Source organism: Pseudorasbora parva, chromosome 15 (assembly GCF_024679245.1).
Source record: "Pseudorasbora parva isolate DD20220531a chromosome 15, ASM2467924v1, whole genome shotgun sequence".
NCBI classification, from domain to species: Eukaryota; Metazoa; Chordata; class Actinopteri; order Cypriniformes; family Gobionidae; genus Pseudorasbora; species Pseudorasbora parva.
The window spans coordinates 4453846-4476193 of record NC_090186.1 but is presented as its reverse complement, the minus strand read 5'-3'; the positions used below and the strand labels follow the sequence as shown (position 1 = coordinate 4476193).

The following is a 22348-nucleotide window of genomic DNA, read 5'->3' as shown; positions in this document are numbered from 1 at the left end:
TATCCAAGTTTGGCCACATTTAACGCGTTATCTGAAGTGAGCAGTAGAAAATTAAGCTGCGAAAGCAATTTCTTGGAGCTGTCGGGGGGGCAGAATAAATGCCTGACATCGGGAAAGTCCCCGTGCCTCAAGCGACTCATGCACAAGCGAACTCTCTCTCTCTCTCTCTCTCTCTCTCTCTCTCTCTCTCTCTCTCTCTCTCTCTCTCTCTCAACCTCCCCCAATCGATACTACTCCTACACTCCTGTCCTCACGGCTTCGGGACGTCAGGATTGGAATTCATCAACTAATTAAATCTACGCTTGAGATGACACCAACTTCCCTCGCTCTTCTGCCTGCTCAACCAGACACGCTCACCTCATCATTCACTCGTTCCCTCAAACATAAACACACATGTAAACATGGCAACAGCCTGGATCATTATGGGCTGCGGTTGGGGTTGCCCCAGGCGCAAGTTGTCTGTAGCAATCGCAGGACTAATACAAGCCTGAGTGTGTGAGAGCCGAGGGAGGGAGGGAGAAACCATGACTGCGAATAATTAGGGAATCATTTAGCCTGTTACAGATGTCTTTAAACTGTCTATATCCTTGTAAAAGCAAAGCTCTATTTTTACCACATCTTATGTTTGCAGAAGACGCATTTTTTCTCGTATAGCCCCTCGGCTCCATCAGTAGGACCTCTTTGAGCAGCCGTGTAACCCAAGACTGGTTTCCCACTGAAGCTAAGCAGGGTTGAGCCTGGTCTGTACCTGAATGGGAGACCAACTGGGAAAACTAGGAAGAGGTGTTAGTGAGGCCAGCAGGGGGCGCTCACCCTGTGGTCTGTTTGGGTCCTAATGCCCTAGTATAGTGACTGGTACACCGTCATTTCGGATGAAACCGTGGTCTTTAATTTAAACCAAGGTCCTCTCTGTGGTCATTAAAATCCCAGGATGTCCTTCGAAAAACAAAGAGTAGGGGTTTAAACCCAGCATCCTGGACAAATTTGCACACGGTCAAAATGGCCTCCTATTCATCCCCATGTATACTGATTGGCTTCACCCCACTTCTCCACCATCAGCTCCACCATAAGCACCATGAGGTCTCGTCTCCACCATAAGTTGGTGTGTGGTGAGCGTTATGACGCAATATGGCTGCCGTCGCAGGTGGATGCTGCACAATGGTCGTGGTTGAAGAGAAACCCCCCCCCCCCCCAAAGCGGTTTAAATCCTGAGAAAAGCGCTATATAAATGTAACAAATTCATTAATTGACACCAAACTAGATATTTTTATTTTATTTTGTAATATGTTTAACTTTACTTTAAAAATAAATAAATGCATAATTCCTCTAAAACTAGAAAACATCCATTTTATTTTCTAATTTATTTAAAAAATATAAATAAATAAAACATAAGCATCACATCAAGCTCTATTTTATTGGATTGGTCTATTTTCATGCATTGTTTTTTTTTTATAATCAATACTTTTGGGGTTAAGTTTAATAAAAAAAGCAACACAAGAAAATCAAATTTTTGTCAAAGACTACATCTGGATCTGATTCAGAACAATGATCAAAACACAGATGGAGAAGATTAAGTCCCTAACACTCCTAAAGCTCGTCCTAGGTCGATTTTTCCCTCTTTTTGGCCGTTTTGGTTTATATGCTGTTTATTGTTGATGATCTCATTTTTCATATTCATCTGCTTACACATTAGATCGCTTGTTTCTGCTTCTTTTTCCTGTTTTTTGATCTGGAGAAACTGTACTCCTTCAGAAGATGCGTAATAGCGCCCCCTACAGTATAATAGCGAAAATTTCTTTAACAAACAAGAAAATAAGGTAAAATAAATAAATATACTTACTAAAACAAAAACTAAATGAAGGCATGACCTTGCTTCTAGTGACTTATTGAAGATAATTTCATTTCAAACTCATGGGGGGGGGGGGGGGGGACACAAACAAAAAAACACCTTTATTCTGGGACAACCTTCCATTAAATGTTGAAACATTTGTACCAATTCAGACAGAAAAGCATCAGTGAGGTCAGACACTGACGTCGAGTGATGGGGTCTGGCTCACAGTCGGCACTCAAATTCATCCCAAAGGTGTTCGGGTCTGGGCTTCGTGCATACACTTCTGAAGTGACGAGTGTAGTGCAGTCCACATAATCCAACCACACGTTTTTCATCATGCTATTTAACATGCTTGAGAACAGCACAGACACACACACACACACACACACACACACACAAGGTTCTGTTCAGCTCCTGACAGTTGACAGTTAACCTTGCGCTGACAGCAACCAACAACTACCACATGTGAGAGGTCTCAGACTGAACCAACTGTCTGACACACACACACACACACACACACACACACACACACACACACACACACACACACACACACACACACACACACAGTTGACAGGTGCTGTCATTTAGGAGCTCAAAAGAATGATGTGAGCAATTGTGTGTTTTTCTGTACGTCAAGCAGCCTTTACTAAACAATGTTGAAACTGACAATGGCCAAACGGATGGCATCGCTGAGCAGTGCAGAATGCGCTTCAGATTAAGACAAAAACACCACAATATCAAATATGAGAGCTTGAACTGCTTATTTTGAGAGATGATGATGAATGCCTTCAAGCTATAAATAGCTGTAATTATAGACTCTGGTCTGGTGTCTAGTAGGTCTTTCTGCAGACCAAATTCATTACCATATAATTTTTCCCCCCAAATGCGTGTTGTCATTATATGCCATCCACTAACCTGTCTGAAATAATCCAACTCAGACTCTCAGACTGACTGTCACTTGTCTTAACATGCAAATACAATACAGTAGAATTACAAAAAAATTATAAAAATAAATAAACTTAAATACAGTGGTGCTTGACCGTTTGTGAACCCCTTACAGAATCTGTGAAAATATGATTGATTTGAACCAAATAGGAGGGATCATACACAATCCATTCTTTTTTTTATTTAGTGCTGTCCTGAATAATATAGTTTACATAAAAGATGTTTACATACAGTCCTCAAGACAACACAACAGCTGAATTTATAAAAATGACCCGTTCAAAAGTTTATGAGCCCATGATTCTTAATGCAATTCTGTGTGTGTATGTGTGTGTGTGTGTGTGTGTGTGTGTGTGTGTGTGTATACACATGTTTTTCTACATTGTCCTCAGATCTCAAAACCATACAGTCACTGCTGGAAAGAGTTCAAATATGCAGATGATGCTGAAAACTGAAGAAGCTGAAGAACGCTGGTCAGTTTAACTGGTTAGGACAAACGAGAGACTCAAGAACAACCATCACAAAACACACACACACCTATGGATCATCAGGGAACGACACACACACACACACACACACACACACACACACACACACACACACACACACACACACACACACACACACACACACACACACACACACACACACACACACACCTATGGATCATCAGGGAACGACACACACACACACACACCTATGGATCATCAGGGAACGACACACACACACACACACACACACACACACACACACACACACACACACACAATCGTCAGGGAATGACACACAGGATTAAGAATAAAGGGTTCATAAACTTTTGATCAGTTATCATTTCAGGTCTTGTTGGCTCTATCATCTTAAATGTAAAATATCTTATTCAGAACAGAACTAAATAAAATAAAAATCACATGCTTTTTCTATGATCCCTCTTATCTTGTAAAAATTATTCCCATTTTCACAGATTCTGTGCAAGGGGTTCACAAACTTTAAAGCAGCACTATATATATAGTTTTTTATTTGAATAAAAATATACTGCAAATTGAAAGAGTTGATTCAACATCACAAAGCGATCATGTCTCTTCATAAAATTCAAACTGAACCGCTCAATATGGCTTAGTTTTTATCTCTTTATGAAGTTTTGAAGCAACACAGTGGTAGTTGCGTGGACTGTCAATGGAGGGACAGAAGTGTCTGATATTAACAGTGAACACACATAATATAGGTTTATAAAAAATGTGTTGGGCTTATACAAATATTGTCAGGGCAGCACAAATTTAAGCTGCTGGGCTGACTAAGGGAAACAATATTGTATCCTTATTGTTAAACCCTGCTTGTATATCTCAAACGTCCAGAGTACAGATCTAAAGGTCATGCAGACAAGTGGCACCAGAGAGAAAAACAGCCTAAGAAGGAACCAGAGAGGTTTCTGCGATAGATGAAAAAGCACAACGTGGAGCGTTTTCGAGATCTTTCCACCCATCCGCACGAAATATAAGAACATGATAACTGGTGGCTTGTGTTTTTGAATTTAAGCTCTTCTCTTGCATCCTACATTACATTCATCATAATCCTAAATGTCATTAATCATTTTTAGGGTTTACTTTGGAAATCACACACTACGATACTAATATGCAGCTAAATATTTCCTGATCCCAGTCTTCCAGTCTCCTGAGCCAACGTCTCTGGTAATGCTATGATCCACACTATTTTTATTCTTTCATTCCTTACTTCTGTTCAACAACTTTACCTGATGTAATGGCATTAATAATAATAAATAATAATATACATATTCAGCATGAGTACGTAATAAATGCTTCTCTTGACAAACGTTAACTCCTTTAGGGCAGGGCATGAGACAGGAATGTGTCCGTTTAAACCACACAAAGAATGAATTGTTCAATGCAATACCTGCTTTTATTCTGTAAACGGCTATTTTCTACCTCTCAATCAAGCGTTGAGTTCTTGTGCCAGTGAATTTGTGAAGACTGGCATATTTTTCAGACGTACCATAGAGTGTCAATCCCACTCCTTGCAAAATTTTAAATGAGCCAACGTTGATAATCAAGCCATCTCAACCCGTTTTCTTGGACTGAAAAGACTATATGACGGATCTTACTCTCTCTCCTTTGCCTAATGTGAAACAGTCAAAGCTTACGTGAGACTACACATGTCAAAACTGTTTTTGTTTTTTGACAAGTGTAATGCTGTTTTAATCTCCGGATAAATGGTGCCAGTGCTTGATGTGCTTTATGTTGCCAATTGCCAAAGATGGGACATCTCTTTTAATAACTTGAGTGACTCGAACCCAAATAAGAGCTTCAACACAATTGCCATTCATAAACTACTGTATGTGAAGTGTCATGCTATAACTGGCAAAAAGCAATATGCACACAAATGCTTAGTGGGAACTAAGTAAATTATATAAATGTCTAATATATAATATAGATACACACACTGATCAGGCATAACATTATGACCTCTGACAGGTGAAGTGAATAACACTGATGATCTCTTCATCACGGCTCCTGTTAGTGGGTGGGATATATTAGGCAGCAAGTGAACATTTTGTCCTCAAAGTTGATGTGTTAGAAGCAGGAAAAATGGGCAAGCGTAAGGATTTGAGAGAGTTTGACAAGAGCCAAATTGTGACGGCTAGACGACGGGTCAGAGCATCTCCAAAACTGCAGCTCTTGTGGGCTGTTCCCGGTCTGCAGTGGTCAGTATCTATCAAAAGTGCTCCAAGGAAGGAACAGTGGAAAACCAGCCACAGGGTCATGGGCGGCCAAGGCTCATTGATGCACGTGGGGAGCGAAGGCTGGCCCGTGTGGTCCGATCAAACAGACGAGCTACTGGAGCTCAGATTGCTCAAGAAGTTAATGCTGGTTCTGATAGAAAGGTGTCAGAATACACAGAGCATCTCAGTTTGTCGTGTATGGGGCGGCATAGCCGCTGACCAGTCAGGGTGCCCATGCTGACCCCTGACCCCGCCGAAAGCACCAACAGTGGCACGTGAGCATCAGAACTGGACCACGGAGCAATGGAAGAAGGTGGCCTGGTCTAATGAATCACATTTTCTTTTACATCACCCTGGATGGCCGGGTGTGTGTGTGTGTGTGGCTTACCTGGGGAACACATGGCCCCAGGATGCACTATGGGAAGAAGGCGAGCCGGCGGAGGCAGTGTGATGCTTTGGGCAATGTTCTGCTGGGAAACCTTGGGTCCTCCATCCATGTGGATGTTACTTTGACACGCTCCACCTACCTAAGCATTGCTGAGACCATGTGCACCCTTTCATGGAAACGGTATTCTGGTGGATGTGGCTCTTCCAGCAGGATAATGCTCCTGACACAAAGCACAAATGGTTCAGGAATGGTTTGAGGAGCACAACGAGTTTGAGGTGTTGACTTGGCCTCCAAAGTCCCCAGATCTCAATCCAATCGAGCATCTGTGGGATGTGCTGAACAAACAAGTCCAAACCATGGAGGCCCAACCCCACAACTTACAGGACTTAAATGATCTGCTGCTAACATCTTGGTGCCAGATACAACAGCACACCTTCAGGGGTCTAGTGGAGTCCATGCCATGATGGGTCAGGGCTGTTTTGGCAGCAAAAGGGGGACCAACAAAATATTATAAATAAACCTACATAATGGAAATAACCCACTGATAGTATAATACAACATTAAATAATAATATAATGAATTATCTATAAAAAAATTACATGATTATAATGATTAGTCTACCAAGTAGCAAGAAAAAACAGAAAAGAAAGATGACATATGTCTTTTCTGCTGCTCCCAGTGTCTGCATAAAACATGTTAAACAACACATCTACCACACAAACAAAATCTGTATAAGAGTGAGAGAAATGGCAGAGCAAAGATTTGTATCTCTCAAAATGAATCACTAGTTTCATAGGTGCTGTCACTGAGATAAATCAAAATCATGTTTTTAACGTGATGCAACGCCACTGAATAAAGGCCTGTTTGTTGGCGATGACGTCAGCCTTTGCAGGTGACAAGAGTGGAATGATTTACACAAGCAATTAACTGTGTGTGTGTGTGTGTGTGTGTGTGTGTGTGTGTGTGTGTGTGTGTGTGTGTGTGTGTGTGTGTGTGTGTGTGTGTGTGTGTGTGTGCGTGTGCGTGTGCGTGTGCGTGTGCGTGCGCGTGCGTGCGTGCGTGTGTGTGTGTGTGTGTGTGAAAGGGAGAGCGTTTGCGTCCTCTAGATACCCAATTAGCAAACAAGGAAAATTCGGCTCAGTGTTACACAATTTCTCCAACCACGACCTATTAAAAAAATTCTGTCGTCAACTCGTCATTAGCGGAAATAATTCTTGAGCTACAGTTCAACAAGCTGAATTATCTTTCAATCTCTTCGGCATTTGCCGTGTCATCCATCTACAAACATGTATACAGAGACAAAACTTACCTTATATATCAAACACAAAACATGATACACACTGCAATGCGCCAGTCCAACAACTGTATATTAACTACAGCTCTGTGCTAATCCAAACACAAACACGAAGCTAATGCCGATCACAGCCGACCTAACACTGTGAGCAAACAGATTCTGCTGCTGCTTTAAGAGACACAAAAGACTTCCAGAGGCAAAGAGAAACACACTAATCGTCTGGAGTTGACGGAGAGGTCACCTCAGAACAACACCGGCCTAAAAACCACAGATGTTATTTTGTGTTCTCAGTTTCTTAATTAAACCGTGACTAATTTAACATTAAAGAAACTAGTCAAAACGTGATTCGGAAAGAATTCAATTAAGCATCAAGTTCCTCTAATCAAATAGGGTACATTAATTAGATTTGTGTGTGTGTGTGTGTGTGTGTGTGTGTGTGTGTGTGTGTGTGTGTGTGTGTGTGTGTGTGTGTGTGTGTGTGTGTGTGTGTGTGTGTGTCTGTGTGCGTGTGTGTGTGTGCTTGTTTTTGAGAAATATCAGGACACAAATGTGTATAATGACATGGGTATGACAGGTATTACAAGGAAAGGGTGAAATATGAGGACATTACCCATGTGCCCACTTTTCAAAATGCTTATAAATCACACAGGATGAGTTTTTTTGAGAAAGTAAAAATGCAAAATGTTTCCTGTGATTGGTAGGTTAAGGGGTAGGGGCAGTGTGTGTGTGTGTGTGTGTGTGTGTGTGTGTGTGTGTGTGTGTGTGTGTGTGTGTGTGTGTAATGGGTAGGTTTAGGGGAGCAGTGTAGGGGGATAGAAAATACAGTTTGTACAGTATAAAAAGACGCTTATGGAATGTCCCCACATTTCACAAAAACAAACGTGTGTGTGTGGGTGTGTTTGTGTGTGCGCGTGTTTTCCTTGCCTCACAATCTCAACCAAAAAAAAAGTGCCACTCCAAAAAAGTTTGATGTGGTCGAAAGTGACTAATTGTACTTTGTGATCCCACAAGGCAGCACAATTTGTGGTTATTTGATAATAACCGCAAGGTTTAAACTTGTACAAACATCAAAAATGTAGTACAGCTGTGGCCGCACACTGACGTTGAGTCGACATTATGGGTTACAGCTTTTCTTTAACTGTCATGATGAACACAACATCCCGGCATGACAGTCAGAAGTGTCTGCATTCACATGTAAATAAAGGCCTTTATCCCTCATTGTGTTTGAGCACACAGAGCTCCTGGAGCTGGTGTATCCCACCTGAATAATTCAGCGTTGTTTTATTCTTATCACCTCATATTTCATGTCTAACAGGTGCTGCCCTGCAGGTTTTCCATTTTAATATGATACATTAATTATTAGATTTGATAGATTTTATATTATTATTATGGGCTATTATTCAGACACAAACACAATGTAATTTTATACACCGGATCATTAGTGCTTCTCCGTTTAAAGAGACATACACCACTGTTCAAAACTATTTCTAAAATAAACCACTTGTGCTAATCAGGGCTGCATTTATTTGATCAAAAAATACAGTAAAAATATTAATATTTAGGGCTGTCAAATGATTAATCACACCCAAAACATATATATTTTTTTACATAAATGTGTACTGTGTATAATAATTGTGTATATTTAAATACACAAACATTCATGTATATATTTAAGAAATATTTTGCATGTATAAACTGTATATACATTTAAATAATTAATATTATATATAAATATTTTATGAAAAAATATTATTTCTTAAATATATACAAGCGTGTGTGTGTGTGTATATATATATATTGTGTGTATATATATATATATATATGTATATATATATATATATGTATATATATATATTTACACACACACACACACTCAACTATAATATGTAAACGTTATGTAGGCCGTAAAATGAAGGATGTTTTATTTTTATTTCAGAACACTATTGTGGATCTGACCATTTTATTTTATTTTATATATATATATATATATATATATATATATATATATATATATATATATATATATATATATATATATATATATATATATATATATATATATATATATATATATATATATATATATATGTATATATATATATATATATATATATATATATATATATATATACCATTTTTTGACCGATATAATTTATTGCATCTCTTGCTTTTATTTCGGTAAGATATCAAATACACTTCTGATCAATAACCACTAATAGCTATAATATTTTTCTCCTTATTTATCAGACATGCATTAAATTGATCACAAATGATATTTTTAATATTACAAAAGATAATTTATTTAATAAATGCAAAAAATTGCTGTCCATTGAACTTTCTATTCATCAAAGAATCCTGAAAAATAAAATGTAGGCCTATCATGGTTTCCACAACATTTTTAAGCAGCACAACTGTTTTCAACATTTTTTTGATAATAGTTATTAATGTTTCTTGATTATAAAATCCTTATATCTGAATGATTAGTGAAGAATCATGTGACATTGAAGTCTAGAATAATAATGATAAATTCAGCTTTAAGTTTCCATGTAAATACACTTGCCCGCCGTGACTTTAAGAGGCGCGCTATCAACCGAGTTTAGAGAAAGCTGTCTTTAGCGTCCCTGTTTACTTGCCCGCCGGGAACGCCGGTTCGAATCCTGCTCGGAGCGGGTCGACTAGGATCGGTGAGACCAGTAACAGCGCGGGGGACGAAAATACATTTTATTAAAAGTGCGTAATCTACGCCCATGCTTGTTTTTAATTTTTAATTCGTACACATGGTATACTTTTTTTTCTCATGCATGTTACCACTAATTTAATTAATTTCTATGTAAAGAACTTTGAATTGCCATTGGGTATGAAATGTGCTATACAAATAAACTTTCCTTGCCTAAACACAAACTTTTATTTTGGATGCGATTAATCTCGATTAATCATTTGACAGGACTAGATTTATATTTTAATGTTAAAATGCAATTTTTCTGCATCAGTACTCCAGTCTTCATTGTCAAATGATCCTTCAGAAATTGTGCTGATTTATTACTCATGAAAAATGTGTTGTTATTATTATTAATGTTGCAAACCTTTAAGCTGCTCAATATTTTTTCCGAATTGTTTGATGAATATAAAGTTCAAAAGTATTAAATAAATAATAAAATATGTATATAAATATTTTTTTTGTGCGGTTGATCAATTTAATGTGTCCTTGCTGAATAAAAGTATTTTATAAAATATGTTTTTACTGACTCCACATTTAGTAATTGATAGTAATCATAGTAATAATGATAATGAAAATTTATTAATTTCAATAATGAAATTAACACAATAACTTTCACTTGCCACATAATTTTATATACACTGTGTATGTTTGTACTGTACACTGTGTGTATATAAATATAATTTGATTGAATGCCATATATTTTCTTTAAAAAAAAAACCTATTTAACAAATGTAAAAAATAATATTGTTTCTACATAAATTATTAAAAGAGAAAGGATACACTTTAATTTAAGGTGATGTAGTTACATTGTACTAACTGAAATAAGTACTGAGTAATATAAATTAATGAACTGCATGTACTTATTACGGAGTTAGGTTTAGGGTAAGTTACTTCTGATACTGTTATTACTATAGTAAGTACGTGTAGTAATGTGTAACCACATCAACTTAAAATGTAGTGACTGATTGTCGAAATGAGCTATATATATATATCTCATTCTGACAATCAGTCATATTAACCGAGAGCAAACATTTTTCAGTGTAACAGAGCTGAACGCAGCTCATTCCAGTTTTACGCTTGTTGTCGTTCTGTCTTATATCCTGACTAACTCAAACAGGACTGTAAATGCTCACAGACAAAGAGAGAATGTGGAAGGAGGGGGAAAAAAAGCACATCACTTTCTTCTTGAAACATTCCTGTAAGAATAACCGAATAACCTACAAAAACCGCCAAGCGGTACCCTCAAACAAAACAGCACTTTGCTGACCCCTGTGTGTAACAACTGGAAACCGAGCATGTGTGTGTATGTGTTTTCTCTGCCACTCTCTTCGCCATATCCAAACAAAGTGCGGCGAGTAAAAAATGTAAACTACAATCACGGAGTAGCAGCGATCTACCACTCCATTACAGCGGGCACTGATTGAAACGCCCATCTTTAATGAACATTCCCAGCTAGCGCACACATTTACAAGTTAACAAGCCTAAACTGATGGTATAATTAAATCAAGCTTGTTTATTTTTCCACATAGCAATCCTGATTGCGGTTGTTGCAGTATGACAGCGATCTTTAAATATGAAGTGCTCTGCCTCAGTCTTATGTCTGAGCTTACTGTACTTCTGACTCTCTTTGTTGAAGAGCCACAGCTGTACTAAAGCTCTATTGTGACAGTGAGCATCCTGCTGTTATCTGTCACCTCCTGATGGGACATCCAGAAAACCTCCTAATTATAAGAATGGATGCCTGTCTGTTGGCCAGTCAGTTTCCATCTGAATTATTTAGTTCCATATTACGGCAGCTGCTGTATTTGACTGGAAGCGTTCAGTGTGAGCCTGCAGGTGCTGTCTGGATCTTTCCATCCCGACAAACCAACCATTAAGGCTCATGAATCATTTTAGACAAACAGTGGCTCTGAAAAGTACTTCAACAGTTAAGCCATATATATATATATATATATATATATATATATATATATATATATATATATATATATATATATATATATGTAACGTATGAACGTCTTTGAATTATAGAACAAAATAATAAAACAGTAGCATTTATTCATGTTGCTTATATGTCAACGTGGTGTTTTTAAAGGGATCGTTCACCCAAAAAAATGCATATTAGCCCATCATATACTCACCCTCAAGTCATGTGTATATGACATTCTTCTTTCAGACGAAGAAAATCAGAGTTACATTAAAATAGCTTTATAGTGATAATGACTAGTTCCATAAAAGTGCATCTATCCATCATATAACTGCTCCACACGGCTCTGGGGGTTTAATAACAGACTTCTGACGTGAAGTGGAATGTTTGTGTAAAAAACAACACAAAAAAAAACATATTTAAAACTTTATCAAGTAAAATAACTAGCTTCTGGTGGTCAGCGGTACGCAAGTCGACTTACGGCGAAAGGTTAACCCTTGATGCGTAATGACGAACGCTGAAGTGCAGAGGATAGGGGAAAACAAAACACCGGTCATGAATTAGAGTCTAAAACGATAATTTTTTTAAGAGAAATGGCAGAGGATTTCGATATAAGAGAAGAGGGGCTTGAGTTTGTTGCCCAGCCCTATCCACAAGAGGGGTCAAAGGTAGCAATGCGTCAGGGGTCACTCTTTTAGCACAAGTCGGCTTGCGTACCGCTGACCGCCGGAAGATAGCTATTTTACTTTATAAAGTTTTAAATATGGATATTTTTCTTACACAAACATGCCACTTCGCTTCAGAAGGCTGTTTTTAACCCCCGGAGCCACATGGAGCAGTTATATGATGGATAGATGCACTTTAATGATGGATAGATGCACTTTTATGATGGATAGATGCACTTTAATGATGGATAGATGCACTTTAATGATGGATAGATGCACTTTAATGATGGATAGATGCACTTTTATGATGGATAAATGCACTTTTATGATGGATAGATGCACTTTTATGATGGATAGATGCACTTTAATGATGGATAGATGTACTTTTATGATGGATAGATGCCCTTTTATGATGGATAGATGCACTTTTATGATGGATAGATGCACTTTAATGATGGATAGATGCACTTTTATGATGGATAGATGCACTTTTATGATGGATAGATGCACTTTAATGATGGATAGATGCACTTTAATGATGGATAGATGCACTTTAATGATGGATAGATGCACTTTAATGATGGATAGATGCACTTTTATGATGGATAAATGCACTTTTATGATGGATAGATGCACTTTTATGATGGATAGATGCACTTTTATGATGGATAGATGCACTTTAATGATGGATAGATGTACTTTTATGATGGATAGATGCCCTTTTATGATGGATAGATGCACTTTAATGATGGATAGATGCACTTTTATGATGGATAGATGCTCTTTTATGATGGATAGATGCACTTTTATGATGGATAGATGCACTTTTATGATGGATAGATGCACTTTAATGATGGATAGATGCACTTTTATGATGGATAGATGCACTTTTATGATGGATAGATGCTCTTTTATGATGGATAGATGCACTTTTATGATGGATAGATGCACTTTTATGATGGATAGATGCACTTTTATGATGGATAGATGCACTTTTATGATGGATAGATGCACTTTTATGATGGATAGATGCACTTTAATGATGGATAGATGCACTTTAATGATGGATAGATGCACTTTTATGATGGATAAATGCACTTTTATGATGGATAGATGCACTTTTATGATGGATAGATGCACTTTAATGATGGATAGATGTACTTTTATGATGGATAGATGCCCTTTTATGATGGATAGATGCACTTTTATGATGGATAGATGCACTTTAATGATGGATAGATGTACTTTTATGATGGATAGATGCCCTTTTATGATGGATAGATGCACTTTAATGATGGATAGATGCACTTTTATGATGGATAGATGCTCTTTTATGATGGATAGATGCACTTTTATGATGGATAGATGCACTTTTATGATGGATAGATGCACTTTAATGATGGAAAGATGCACTTTTATGATGGATAAATGCACTTTAATGATGGATAGATGCACTTTTATGATGGATAGATGCACTTTAATGATGGATAGATGCACTTTAATGATGGATAGATGCACTTTAATGATGGATAGATGCACTTTTATGATGGATAAATGCACTTTTATGATGGATAGATGCACTTTTATGATGGATAGATGCACTTTAATGATGGATAGATGTACTTTTATGATGGATAGATGCCCTTTTATGATGGATAGATGCACTTTAATGATGGATAGATGCACTTTTATGATGGATAGATGCTCTTTTATGATGGATAGATGCACTTTTATGATGGATAGATGCACTTTTATGATGGATAGATGCACTTTTATGATGATAGATGCACTTTTATGATGGATAGATGCACTTTTATGATGGATAGATGCACTTTAATGATGGATAGATGCACTTTTATGATGGATAGATGCACTTTTATGATGGATAGATGCACTTTTATGATGGATAGATGCACTTTTATGATGGATAGATGCACTTTTATGATGGATAGATGCACTTTAATGATGGATAGATGCTCTTTTATGATGGATAGATGCACTTTTATGATGGATAGATGCTCTTTTATGATGGATAGATGCACTTTTATGATGGATAAATGCACTTTTATGATGGATAGATGCACTTTTATGATGGATAGATGCACTTTTATGATGGATAGATGCACTTTAATGATGGATAGATGCACTTTAATGATGATACATGTACTTTTATGATGGATAGATGCACTTTAATGATGGATAGATGCACTTTTATGATGGATAGATGCACTTTTATGATGATAGATGCACTTTTATGATGGATAGATGCACTTTAATGATGGATAGATGCACTTTTATGATGGATAGATGCACTTTTATGATGGATAGATGCACTTTTATGATGGATAGATGCACTTTTGTGATGGATAGATGCCCTTTTATGATGATATATGTACTTTTATGATGGATAGATGCACTTTTATGATGGATAGATGCACTTTTGTGATGGATAGATGCCCTTTTATGATGGATAGATGCACTTTTATGATGGATAGATGCACTTTTATGATGGATAGATGCACTTTTATGATGGATAGATGCACTTTTGTGATGGATAGATGCCCTTTTATGATGATACATGTACTTTTATGATGGATAGACGCCCTTTCTTGATGACAGATTTACTTTTTATGATGATAGATGTACTTTTATGGACTTCAAAAATGACCCAACAAATCACTGCCATTATAAAGCTTGGACGAGCCAGGACATATTTAATATAACTCTGATTTTATTTGTCTGAAACAAGAATGTCAAATACAGCTAGGATGACCTGAGGGTGAGTAAATCATAGGCTAATTTTCATTTTTGGGTGAACTGTGGGCAATGACACTGCTACTTCTGTACAGCCAAAGCAAACTTTGTTGCATTACTTTCCTGTTATCGCTGTAAAGAGGCTTTGAAACAATCAGTATTGTAAAAACCCCTATATAAAAAAAGGTGACTTGGAAAAGACGTTTTTATGCCTTCCAGGGAATAGTTTATCCAAAATTAAGAGTCATTAAAACCACATTACTTTCTTTTTTCTGCAGAAGAGGGTGAATCAGTATGATTATTGCAAAGAACCCGTTTTTATATAGTATTTCAGTTTTCTTCTGAAGTCTGGTTGAAACATATTAGGCTACAGCAAAAACATAACCAGTTGAACTCTTCTAATTGTTTTTCTCGGTGGCTGAACATCAGAGCATCTCATGTCAATATTAATATCTCATTCATATCCCTCCACATTGTCTTGTCTCATTCTGCTTTTGATCTTCTTATTCAGTCATCTTTCTCTCTCCCCTCCTCTGCCTCACTTTAACTGCCGGTTGAGCTTGTTTCCCATAAATTACCCTGTGGAGCACCCACACAGAAGTTCACACACACAACATCTGATGGCCAACTCTGACTAACATCCCCCTGACCTCATCCCAGATGACTAGACATTAGGGGTGTGGGTAAAAGAACAGCGAGTGAAAGAAAGTCTTCTGTATTTGGTTAAAACTTTTTCCTTTTCCAAAGTATTACTTGGATGGGGTCATTTGTTCACCTCACAGACACTGAGAAAGAAACCAATGTCATTATGAAACGGTTTGCATGTGTGTGTGTGTGTGTGTGTGTGTGTGTGTGTGTGTGTGTGTGTCCGTCCATTCAGTCACCAGACAAAGAGGATCTGTGTGATCGAGAAATACAGCGAGAACGAGGGTGTTGTACCTTGACGTGACTCTGCGCTCCCAGGTTGTATATTTCTGTGGGTTTGACTTCATTGATAATCTTCACAAGGCACGTGCTGTCAGTCAAATCTCCATAGTGCAACTTCATGTCTATGATGGACAGAACAAAATATTGTTTTAATTTTACATAAAGCAATCTGATATAGCTTTACTGCCAACTGAAAAAAGGTTTAGAAAGCGGTTTATCCTCCACATCTCCTCAAGTTTAAAGACGGTCACCTAAGAGAAAACTACAAGGCCCAATACAGAGAGATCACAACATAAAATGTTCATTAAATTATTTGCCAAAAAATTAATATATAGCGGCCCATCACCGGATATACTGGAGGGAAATAAAAGTCTGTCTCTGGATTTTCACGCAAAACTTTTAATATTATTCTACTTAATTATGCTTTTTTTTCCTTTCAAAACCAGATACAGACTTAAGATCTATTTAGATGGCAATCGTTTTGCATAGGGACTAGTCAGTGACTTTATTACCATTTGAATCATATTTTAATGTTCTTGCCCCATCACCCACCCACATTTACTCACCCTCAAATCATTCTAGGTGTGTATGACTTTCTTCTTTCAGACGAATACAATTACAGTTATATTAATAAAAGTCCTGGCTAATCCAAGCTTTATAATGGCAGCCCAAAATTTGAAGCCCCAAAAAAGTGCACCTATTCTTTATAAAAGTGCTCCACACGGCTCCGGGGGTTAGGAAAGGCCTTATGAAGTGAATTGATGCGTTTGTGAAATAAAAATATCCATATTTAAAACTTTGTAAAGTTTGTAAGAGGAGTTACACTTTGAATAAGGAATATGGAAGACGATCTGGATTACTATAAAAGTAATCTGTGGATTACTTTTATAATGGATGGATGCCTTTTTTGAGCTTCAAATTTTGGGCTGCCATTATAAAGCTTGGAAGAGCCGGGACATTTTTTAATATTACTCTGATTGTATTAATCTGAAAGAAGAATGTCATACACCTATGGATGCTTTGAGGGAGAGTAAATCATGGGATCATTTTCATTTTTGGGTGAACTGTCCCTTTAAGAAATCTAAAATGAACAATGGCCATGCACACAAATGCATGCATAAATTCTCTAAATTATCTTTATTGTATGTAATACAGCCGTTAAAGCTGTGAATGTTTTGGCCTTTGTGGTTGTAAGTAGGTAATGCGTTCTGTCTTCAATGGACACTAGCATTGTCTGGCTTTTTTTGTAAACCGCCATAATTTTGGGGAGTGAGAAAACTGTTGCCAGTCACTCCCACTCTTGTTTGTGCAGATTGGGATAAAGCTCTTAAAAGAAGACTGACAACCATATTTAGCTGAATTGTGTAAGTATCATTCCCTGTATGAATAATAAAAACTTCTTTGAGATTGACTGCATGATTTTGACCATGGAGGTCCTGTGCCAATGTATTTTTTCCTCAGACGTTGCCCAAAATAAATAATTGCCATCCAAATAGTGCTTAAGAACATTTAGATTGAAACCATGAAGGGGAAATGCCTTGTAAAAAATAAAATTAAAAATACTGAATGACTTACTACACTTAGGGGATCCAATACCTAGTGATATTTTACACAGGTTAGAAGACATTTATGCATTTTGATGAAATAAAAAAATAAAGAGGATTTTTATTATAGCCAGGTGCGTGGATGTGAAACTCACTTCCTTCTGTGTGTGTTTGAGGGTTATGATAGAGGTGTTCGATCCGGCCCGTGTTAAAAGAGCTGGACCTGCGGAGGACACCATGAACCTGTCCAAAACACCAACATGTCCAAGTCTTAATCTCATCAAAGAGTACATGATTTTAAATAGATCGTACAGACACTGTCGTTCAAGTTTTCAGGTCATTAAAATAAATAAAAATTAATTAATTAATACTTTAATTCAACAAGAGCACATTAAATTAATCAAAAGTGATGTTATACAAGATTTATATTGCTAATAAAAGCTGTTCTTTTGAACTTTTTATTAATCAAAGTATTCTGGAAAAATGAGAATGCCTGAGAATCTGTTACTGACCTCAAATCTTTGAACAGTAGTGCATTTCTTTATTTGTAAAACACGTTTATGAGGAAAAAATTAGTGCTGTCAATCGATTATTTTTTTAAACTAGATTAATAAAAAAAAAATCTTTAATTAATAACCATTTTAAAAAATATATATTTTATAATTATATATATATATTTCTGTTACTGACCTCAAATCTTTGAACAGTAGTGCATTTTTTTATTTGTAAAACATGTTTAATGAGGAAAAAAATTGTGCTGTCAATCAATAAAAAAAAACTAGATTACTCACAATTTTTTTAAATATATTTTATAATGCAATAATTTCACAGTTAATCTGGTAATTAATGTAGAAAAATCTTAAAGACAGTATATTGTAAATGTTTGTTGTAATGGCATGTTTTTATGAATGAAGGCCAGTATCACTGATACTAATACTAAAACTGAAGTCGCTAATTGTGTGTAACTTAATGCTACATATATATATATTTTTTTTTTTTTACATTTATTAGGCTTCAAATAACTTAATTTAAGTGAACTTAAAACAATCCCTTACCCATAATAAATGTCATATTTACATGACAGAAATGGAATAAAGTTATCAAACATTCTGCACTGCATAAATTAATATTAATTAAATATAGATGAATCCTTAATAAAGCTACAAAAGTCCTTCAGTGGAGAGCAGTGAGTGATATTCTCTGTTATTTTTGTTCTTTGATTAACATAAATGACAGCATTAGCAGCTGCTGTCACTTTAAGACCTGCCGCGAATCACATTACAGATCTTACGTTTCTCAATTTCTCACAACTTTTTAAGTTCATTTAAGACTTTAACTCATTTAGACCGCTCTCATAAGGATACTGGATAAGATAATTTTTGCATAATTGTGTGTGTTATTGTTCGTTCAGGCGCAAAATACAGCTCGATTCAGGCGCGTATCTTTCTGAGTGCTGTGTGTGTGTGTGTCATAGTGAGGACATTCACATACAGCCTCTCTTCTGTCTTGTGGCGCTTGAATGGTTTAATAGCATTTGCATGAATAAAAGCGTGATCATATAATGTAACGCTAGCCAAAGGATGACAGAAAACAGGGTGCTGCTCTTTAATTGCGTTCAATCATGTTAACGTTTTAAACTGAAAAACATTGACAGCACTAAAAAATTATAGGAAAATGTACAGATTAACTTTAAATGAGATGCAGTTCATCTAAATTTTGGGAAAACATGACTTCTTTTTGAATATTAACAGGCAGTGAGGCAGATTTGCATCAGATCAATGTGGGAAATGGCTTCTGACGAGTTGGTAAGATGTCTTTCAGGGTTACATTGGCTCACCCACCTCATAACCTTTCGCCAGCAGAAACTCAGCCAGGTAGGATCCATCCTGAAACCACATAGAGGGAGAATTATTTTGGGTTTTGAGAAACACACACACACATTTACGGCAAGCATTACCCAAGAGAGTACGCAACACAATGACCATTTCTTTCTGAATTTCATAAGCCAGACCACAGCGAACACACGCCTACATTATACAAATACACATTTTCGCACACGTATGCGCTCACGTCGAGACTCACCCTTATGTTGTTCAAGACTATCAGTCTTCTGTGAAACAGCTGTTCTCGCCCCATTTTAGGGACAAAGAGACATTTTACTAAATATCTCCTTTTGTGTTCCAAAACAAAAACGAACGTCATTCACGTCTGGATCAACATTGGGACGAGCAAATAATGAGAAAACTCTCATTACTGGGTGAACTATCCCTTTAACTAACTCAAACTTTATACAGTCTGCAAAGAATGCAAGGAAAACAGTTGGCAAGACGGCTAACAAATAAGTAAGGAGTGCCTACGATCTGCATCACACAGCATAAGCCAGTGTAACACAAGCCTACTAAAGCGTCTGTGTGCATCACACACACACAGACAAAAGAGTATTAATCAAGCAAACCAGGCCATCATGTCAGTCAGTACCAGTCTAACAGCTCAGGTTAAGCCGCTGAATCCACCTGACTGTCAAAAGTTGACACGGCCGTACCCTAAAGCCACGTTTTAACCTAAAACAAACAACTTTTGAGGCCTCTCTTTCATTCTTATTCTCGTTCTCCCTTTTTCCCCTCTCATACTTCCCGACCGCACATTCTAGAACTTTGGAACATTCCGCCCCGGCCATGGCATTCCGCCCCCTACTTCCTGCTGGGGTGATATAGGCAGAGTCCCAAAGACCTTTGGGAAAAAATGAGAAGCTCTAACAGCCATGAGTGTGCCTGCCCTGTATATAAAGTACATATGTCTGCAAAGGAAAAGATGTGCTTAAAGATACATTTCCGTTTCCTTTTCACACCGTTCGTTCACTGGCCATTTGCATACGCAACTAAACGTCCAATGTCCGCTGAGGCTCTCGGTGCGTGTGTGTGTGTGGGCATGTTTTGGTGAAATATGAGTACACAAATGTGTATAATGACATGGGTATGACAGGTATTACAAGGAGAGGGTGAAATATGAGGACATTACCCATGTGCTCACTTTTCAAAATGCTATAAATCACTGGATGAGTTTTTGAGAAAGTAAAAATGCAGAATGTTTCCTGTGATGGGTAGGTTTGGGGGCAGAGGCAGTGTGTGTGTGAGTGTGTGTGAGTGTGTGTGTGTGTGTGATGGGTAGTTTTGGGGGCAGGGGCGGTGTGTGTGTGTGTGTGTGTGTGTGTGTGTGTGTGTGTGTGTGTGTGTGTGTGTGTGTGATGGGTAGGTTTGGGGGCAGGGGCGGTGTGTGTGTGTGTGTGTGTGTGTGTGTGTGTGTGTGTGTGTGTGTGTGTGTGTGTGTGTGTGTGTGTGTGTGTGATGGGTAGGTTTTGGGGCAGTGTGTGTGTGTGTGTGTGTGTGATGGGTAGGTTTATAGGGGCAGTGTAAGGGGATAGAAATTATGGTTTGTACAGTATAAAAAACCATTACGCCTACACTCTAAAAAATTCTGAGTAAAAAATAACCCAATGTTGGGTCAAATAAGAAACCCAGCAGTTGGGTTGTTTTAACCCAGTGATTGGGTTGTCTTAAGCAAATATTTTACCCAACCGCAGGATTAAAACAACCCAATTGCTGGGTTAGTCCATATTTGACCAAACATTGGGTTAAAACCACCCAGCATTTTTTAGAGTGTATGGAATGTCCCCACATTTCACAAAAAAAACATGTGTGTGTGTGTGTGTGTGTGTGTGTGTGTGTGTGTGTGTGTGTGTGTGTGTGTGTGTGTGTGTGTGTGTGTGTGTGTGTGTGTGTGTGTGTGTGTGTGTGTGTGTGTGTGTGTGTGTGTGTGAGAGAGACACAAGCAGTGCCAACTGCAGCGCGGACTCATAACCCTGATAGAAAAGCAGCTTATCGTCACACTGAGACTGTTGGGAAACGTTGCCTGTTTCCCGCAGATTACGTTCATAGACAGGAAACCTAGACGGACACGACATTCCAACCAGTCTGTGCGTACACACACACACACTGCCTACCTTAAGTTTGACCATCTCAGTGTGTTATGAATTGTAAACATAAAACTACTTTTTAATGCTTAATAATCTCTTGTTTTAAGTCAAACCACATGTGCAAAAACATCTCAGAAACGCTGGCAGGCAAATTTGGAATAACTTTCCATTGCAATCACTTTTTACTAAGATAACCAGATTTCTGACATGGAAACTGAGGACATTTCCTATTTGAGTGGTCAAAATATCACTGAAATCTCATTTATTATTATATATTAATTAAAAAACAATACAAGGGACAATGCATTTTTGAATGTTTTTTGTTGTATTACTATTGTGGGTTCCCCATATTATTATTAATATTAATTATTATTATGTAGTTTGATTATTAGGTTTTTTGTTTAAAAAAAAAATCACAATGAAAACCATTAAACAAATAAATAGCTAGCAGTTCAAAACAATATTATAACAAAAAAACACATTACAAATGTGAAACAACATTAATCTGATTTAACAAACATTTTATTTTCACAAGGCTAACTGTATAAAGAAATTACAACTTTTTTAAAAACATTTTCGGTTATGGTAAATGGACTGCATTTATATAGCGCTTTTATCCAAAGCGCTTTACATTTTGCCTCACATTC

The 22348-nt window shown here is 37.2% G+C and overlaps 1 protein-coding gene across 2 annotated transcripts in view; it reads right to left on the bottom strand.

Annotated features, from left to right (window-relative positions):
* The window catches only part of gmds (GDP-mannose 4,6-dehydratase), a 105611-nt gene that overhangs the window by 74396 nt on the left and 8867 nt on the right, over positions 1-22348 (bottom strand). The window contains exons 2-5 of one of the 2 annotated variants that reach the window (XM_067418443.1): positions 19570-19614; positions 17884-17971; positions 17760-17780; positions 16197-16306 (exon numbers count right to left, since the gene is read on the bottom strand). In XM_067418443.1, coding sequence (XP_067274544.1) covers positions 16197-16306; positions 17760-17780; positions 17884-17971; positions 19570-19614 — 264 coding nt within the window. The remainder of the gene's footprint in view (positions 1-16196; positions 16307-17759; positions 17781-17883; positions 17972-19569; positions 19615-22348) is intronic. The other variant, XM_067418444.1, reaches the window with a different exon arrangement.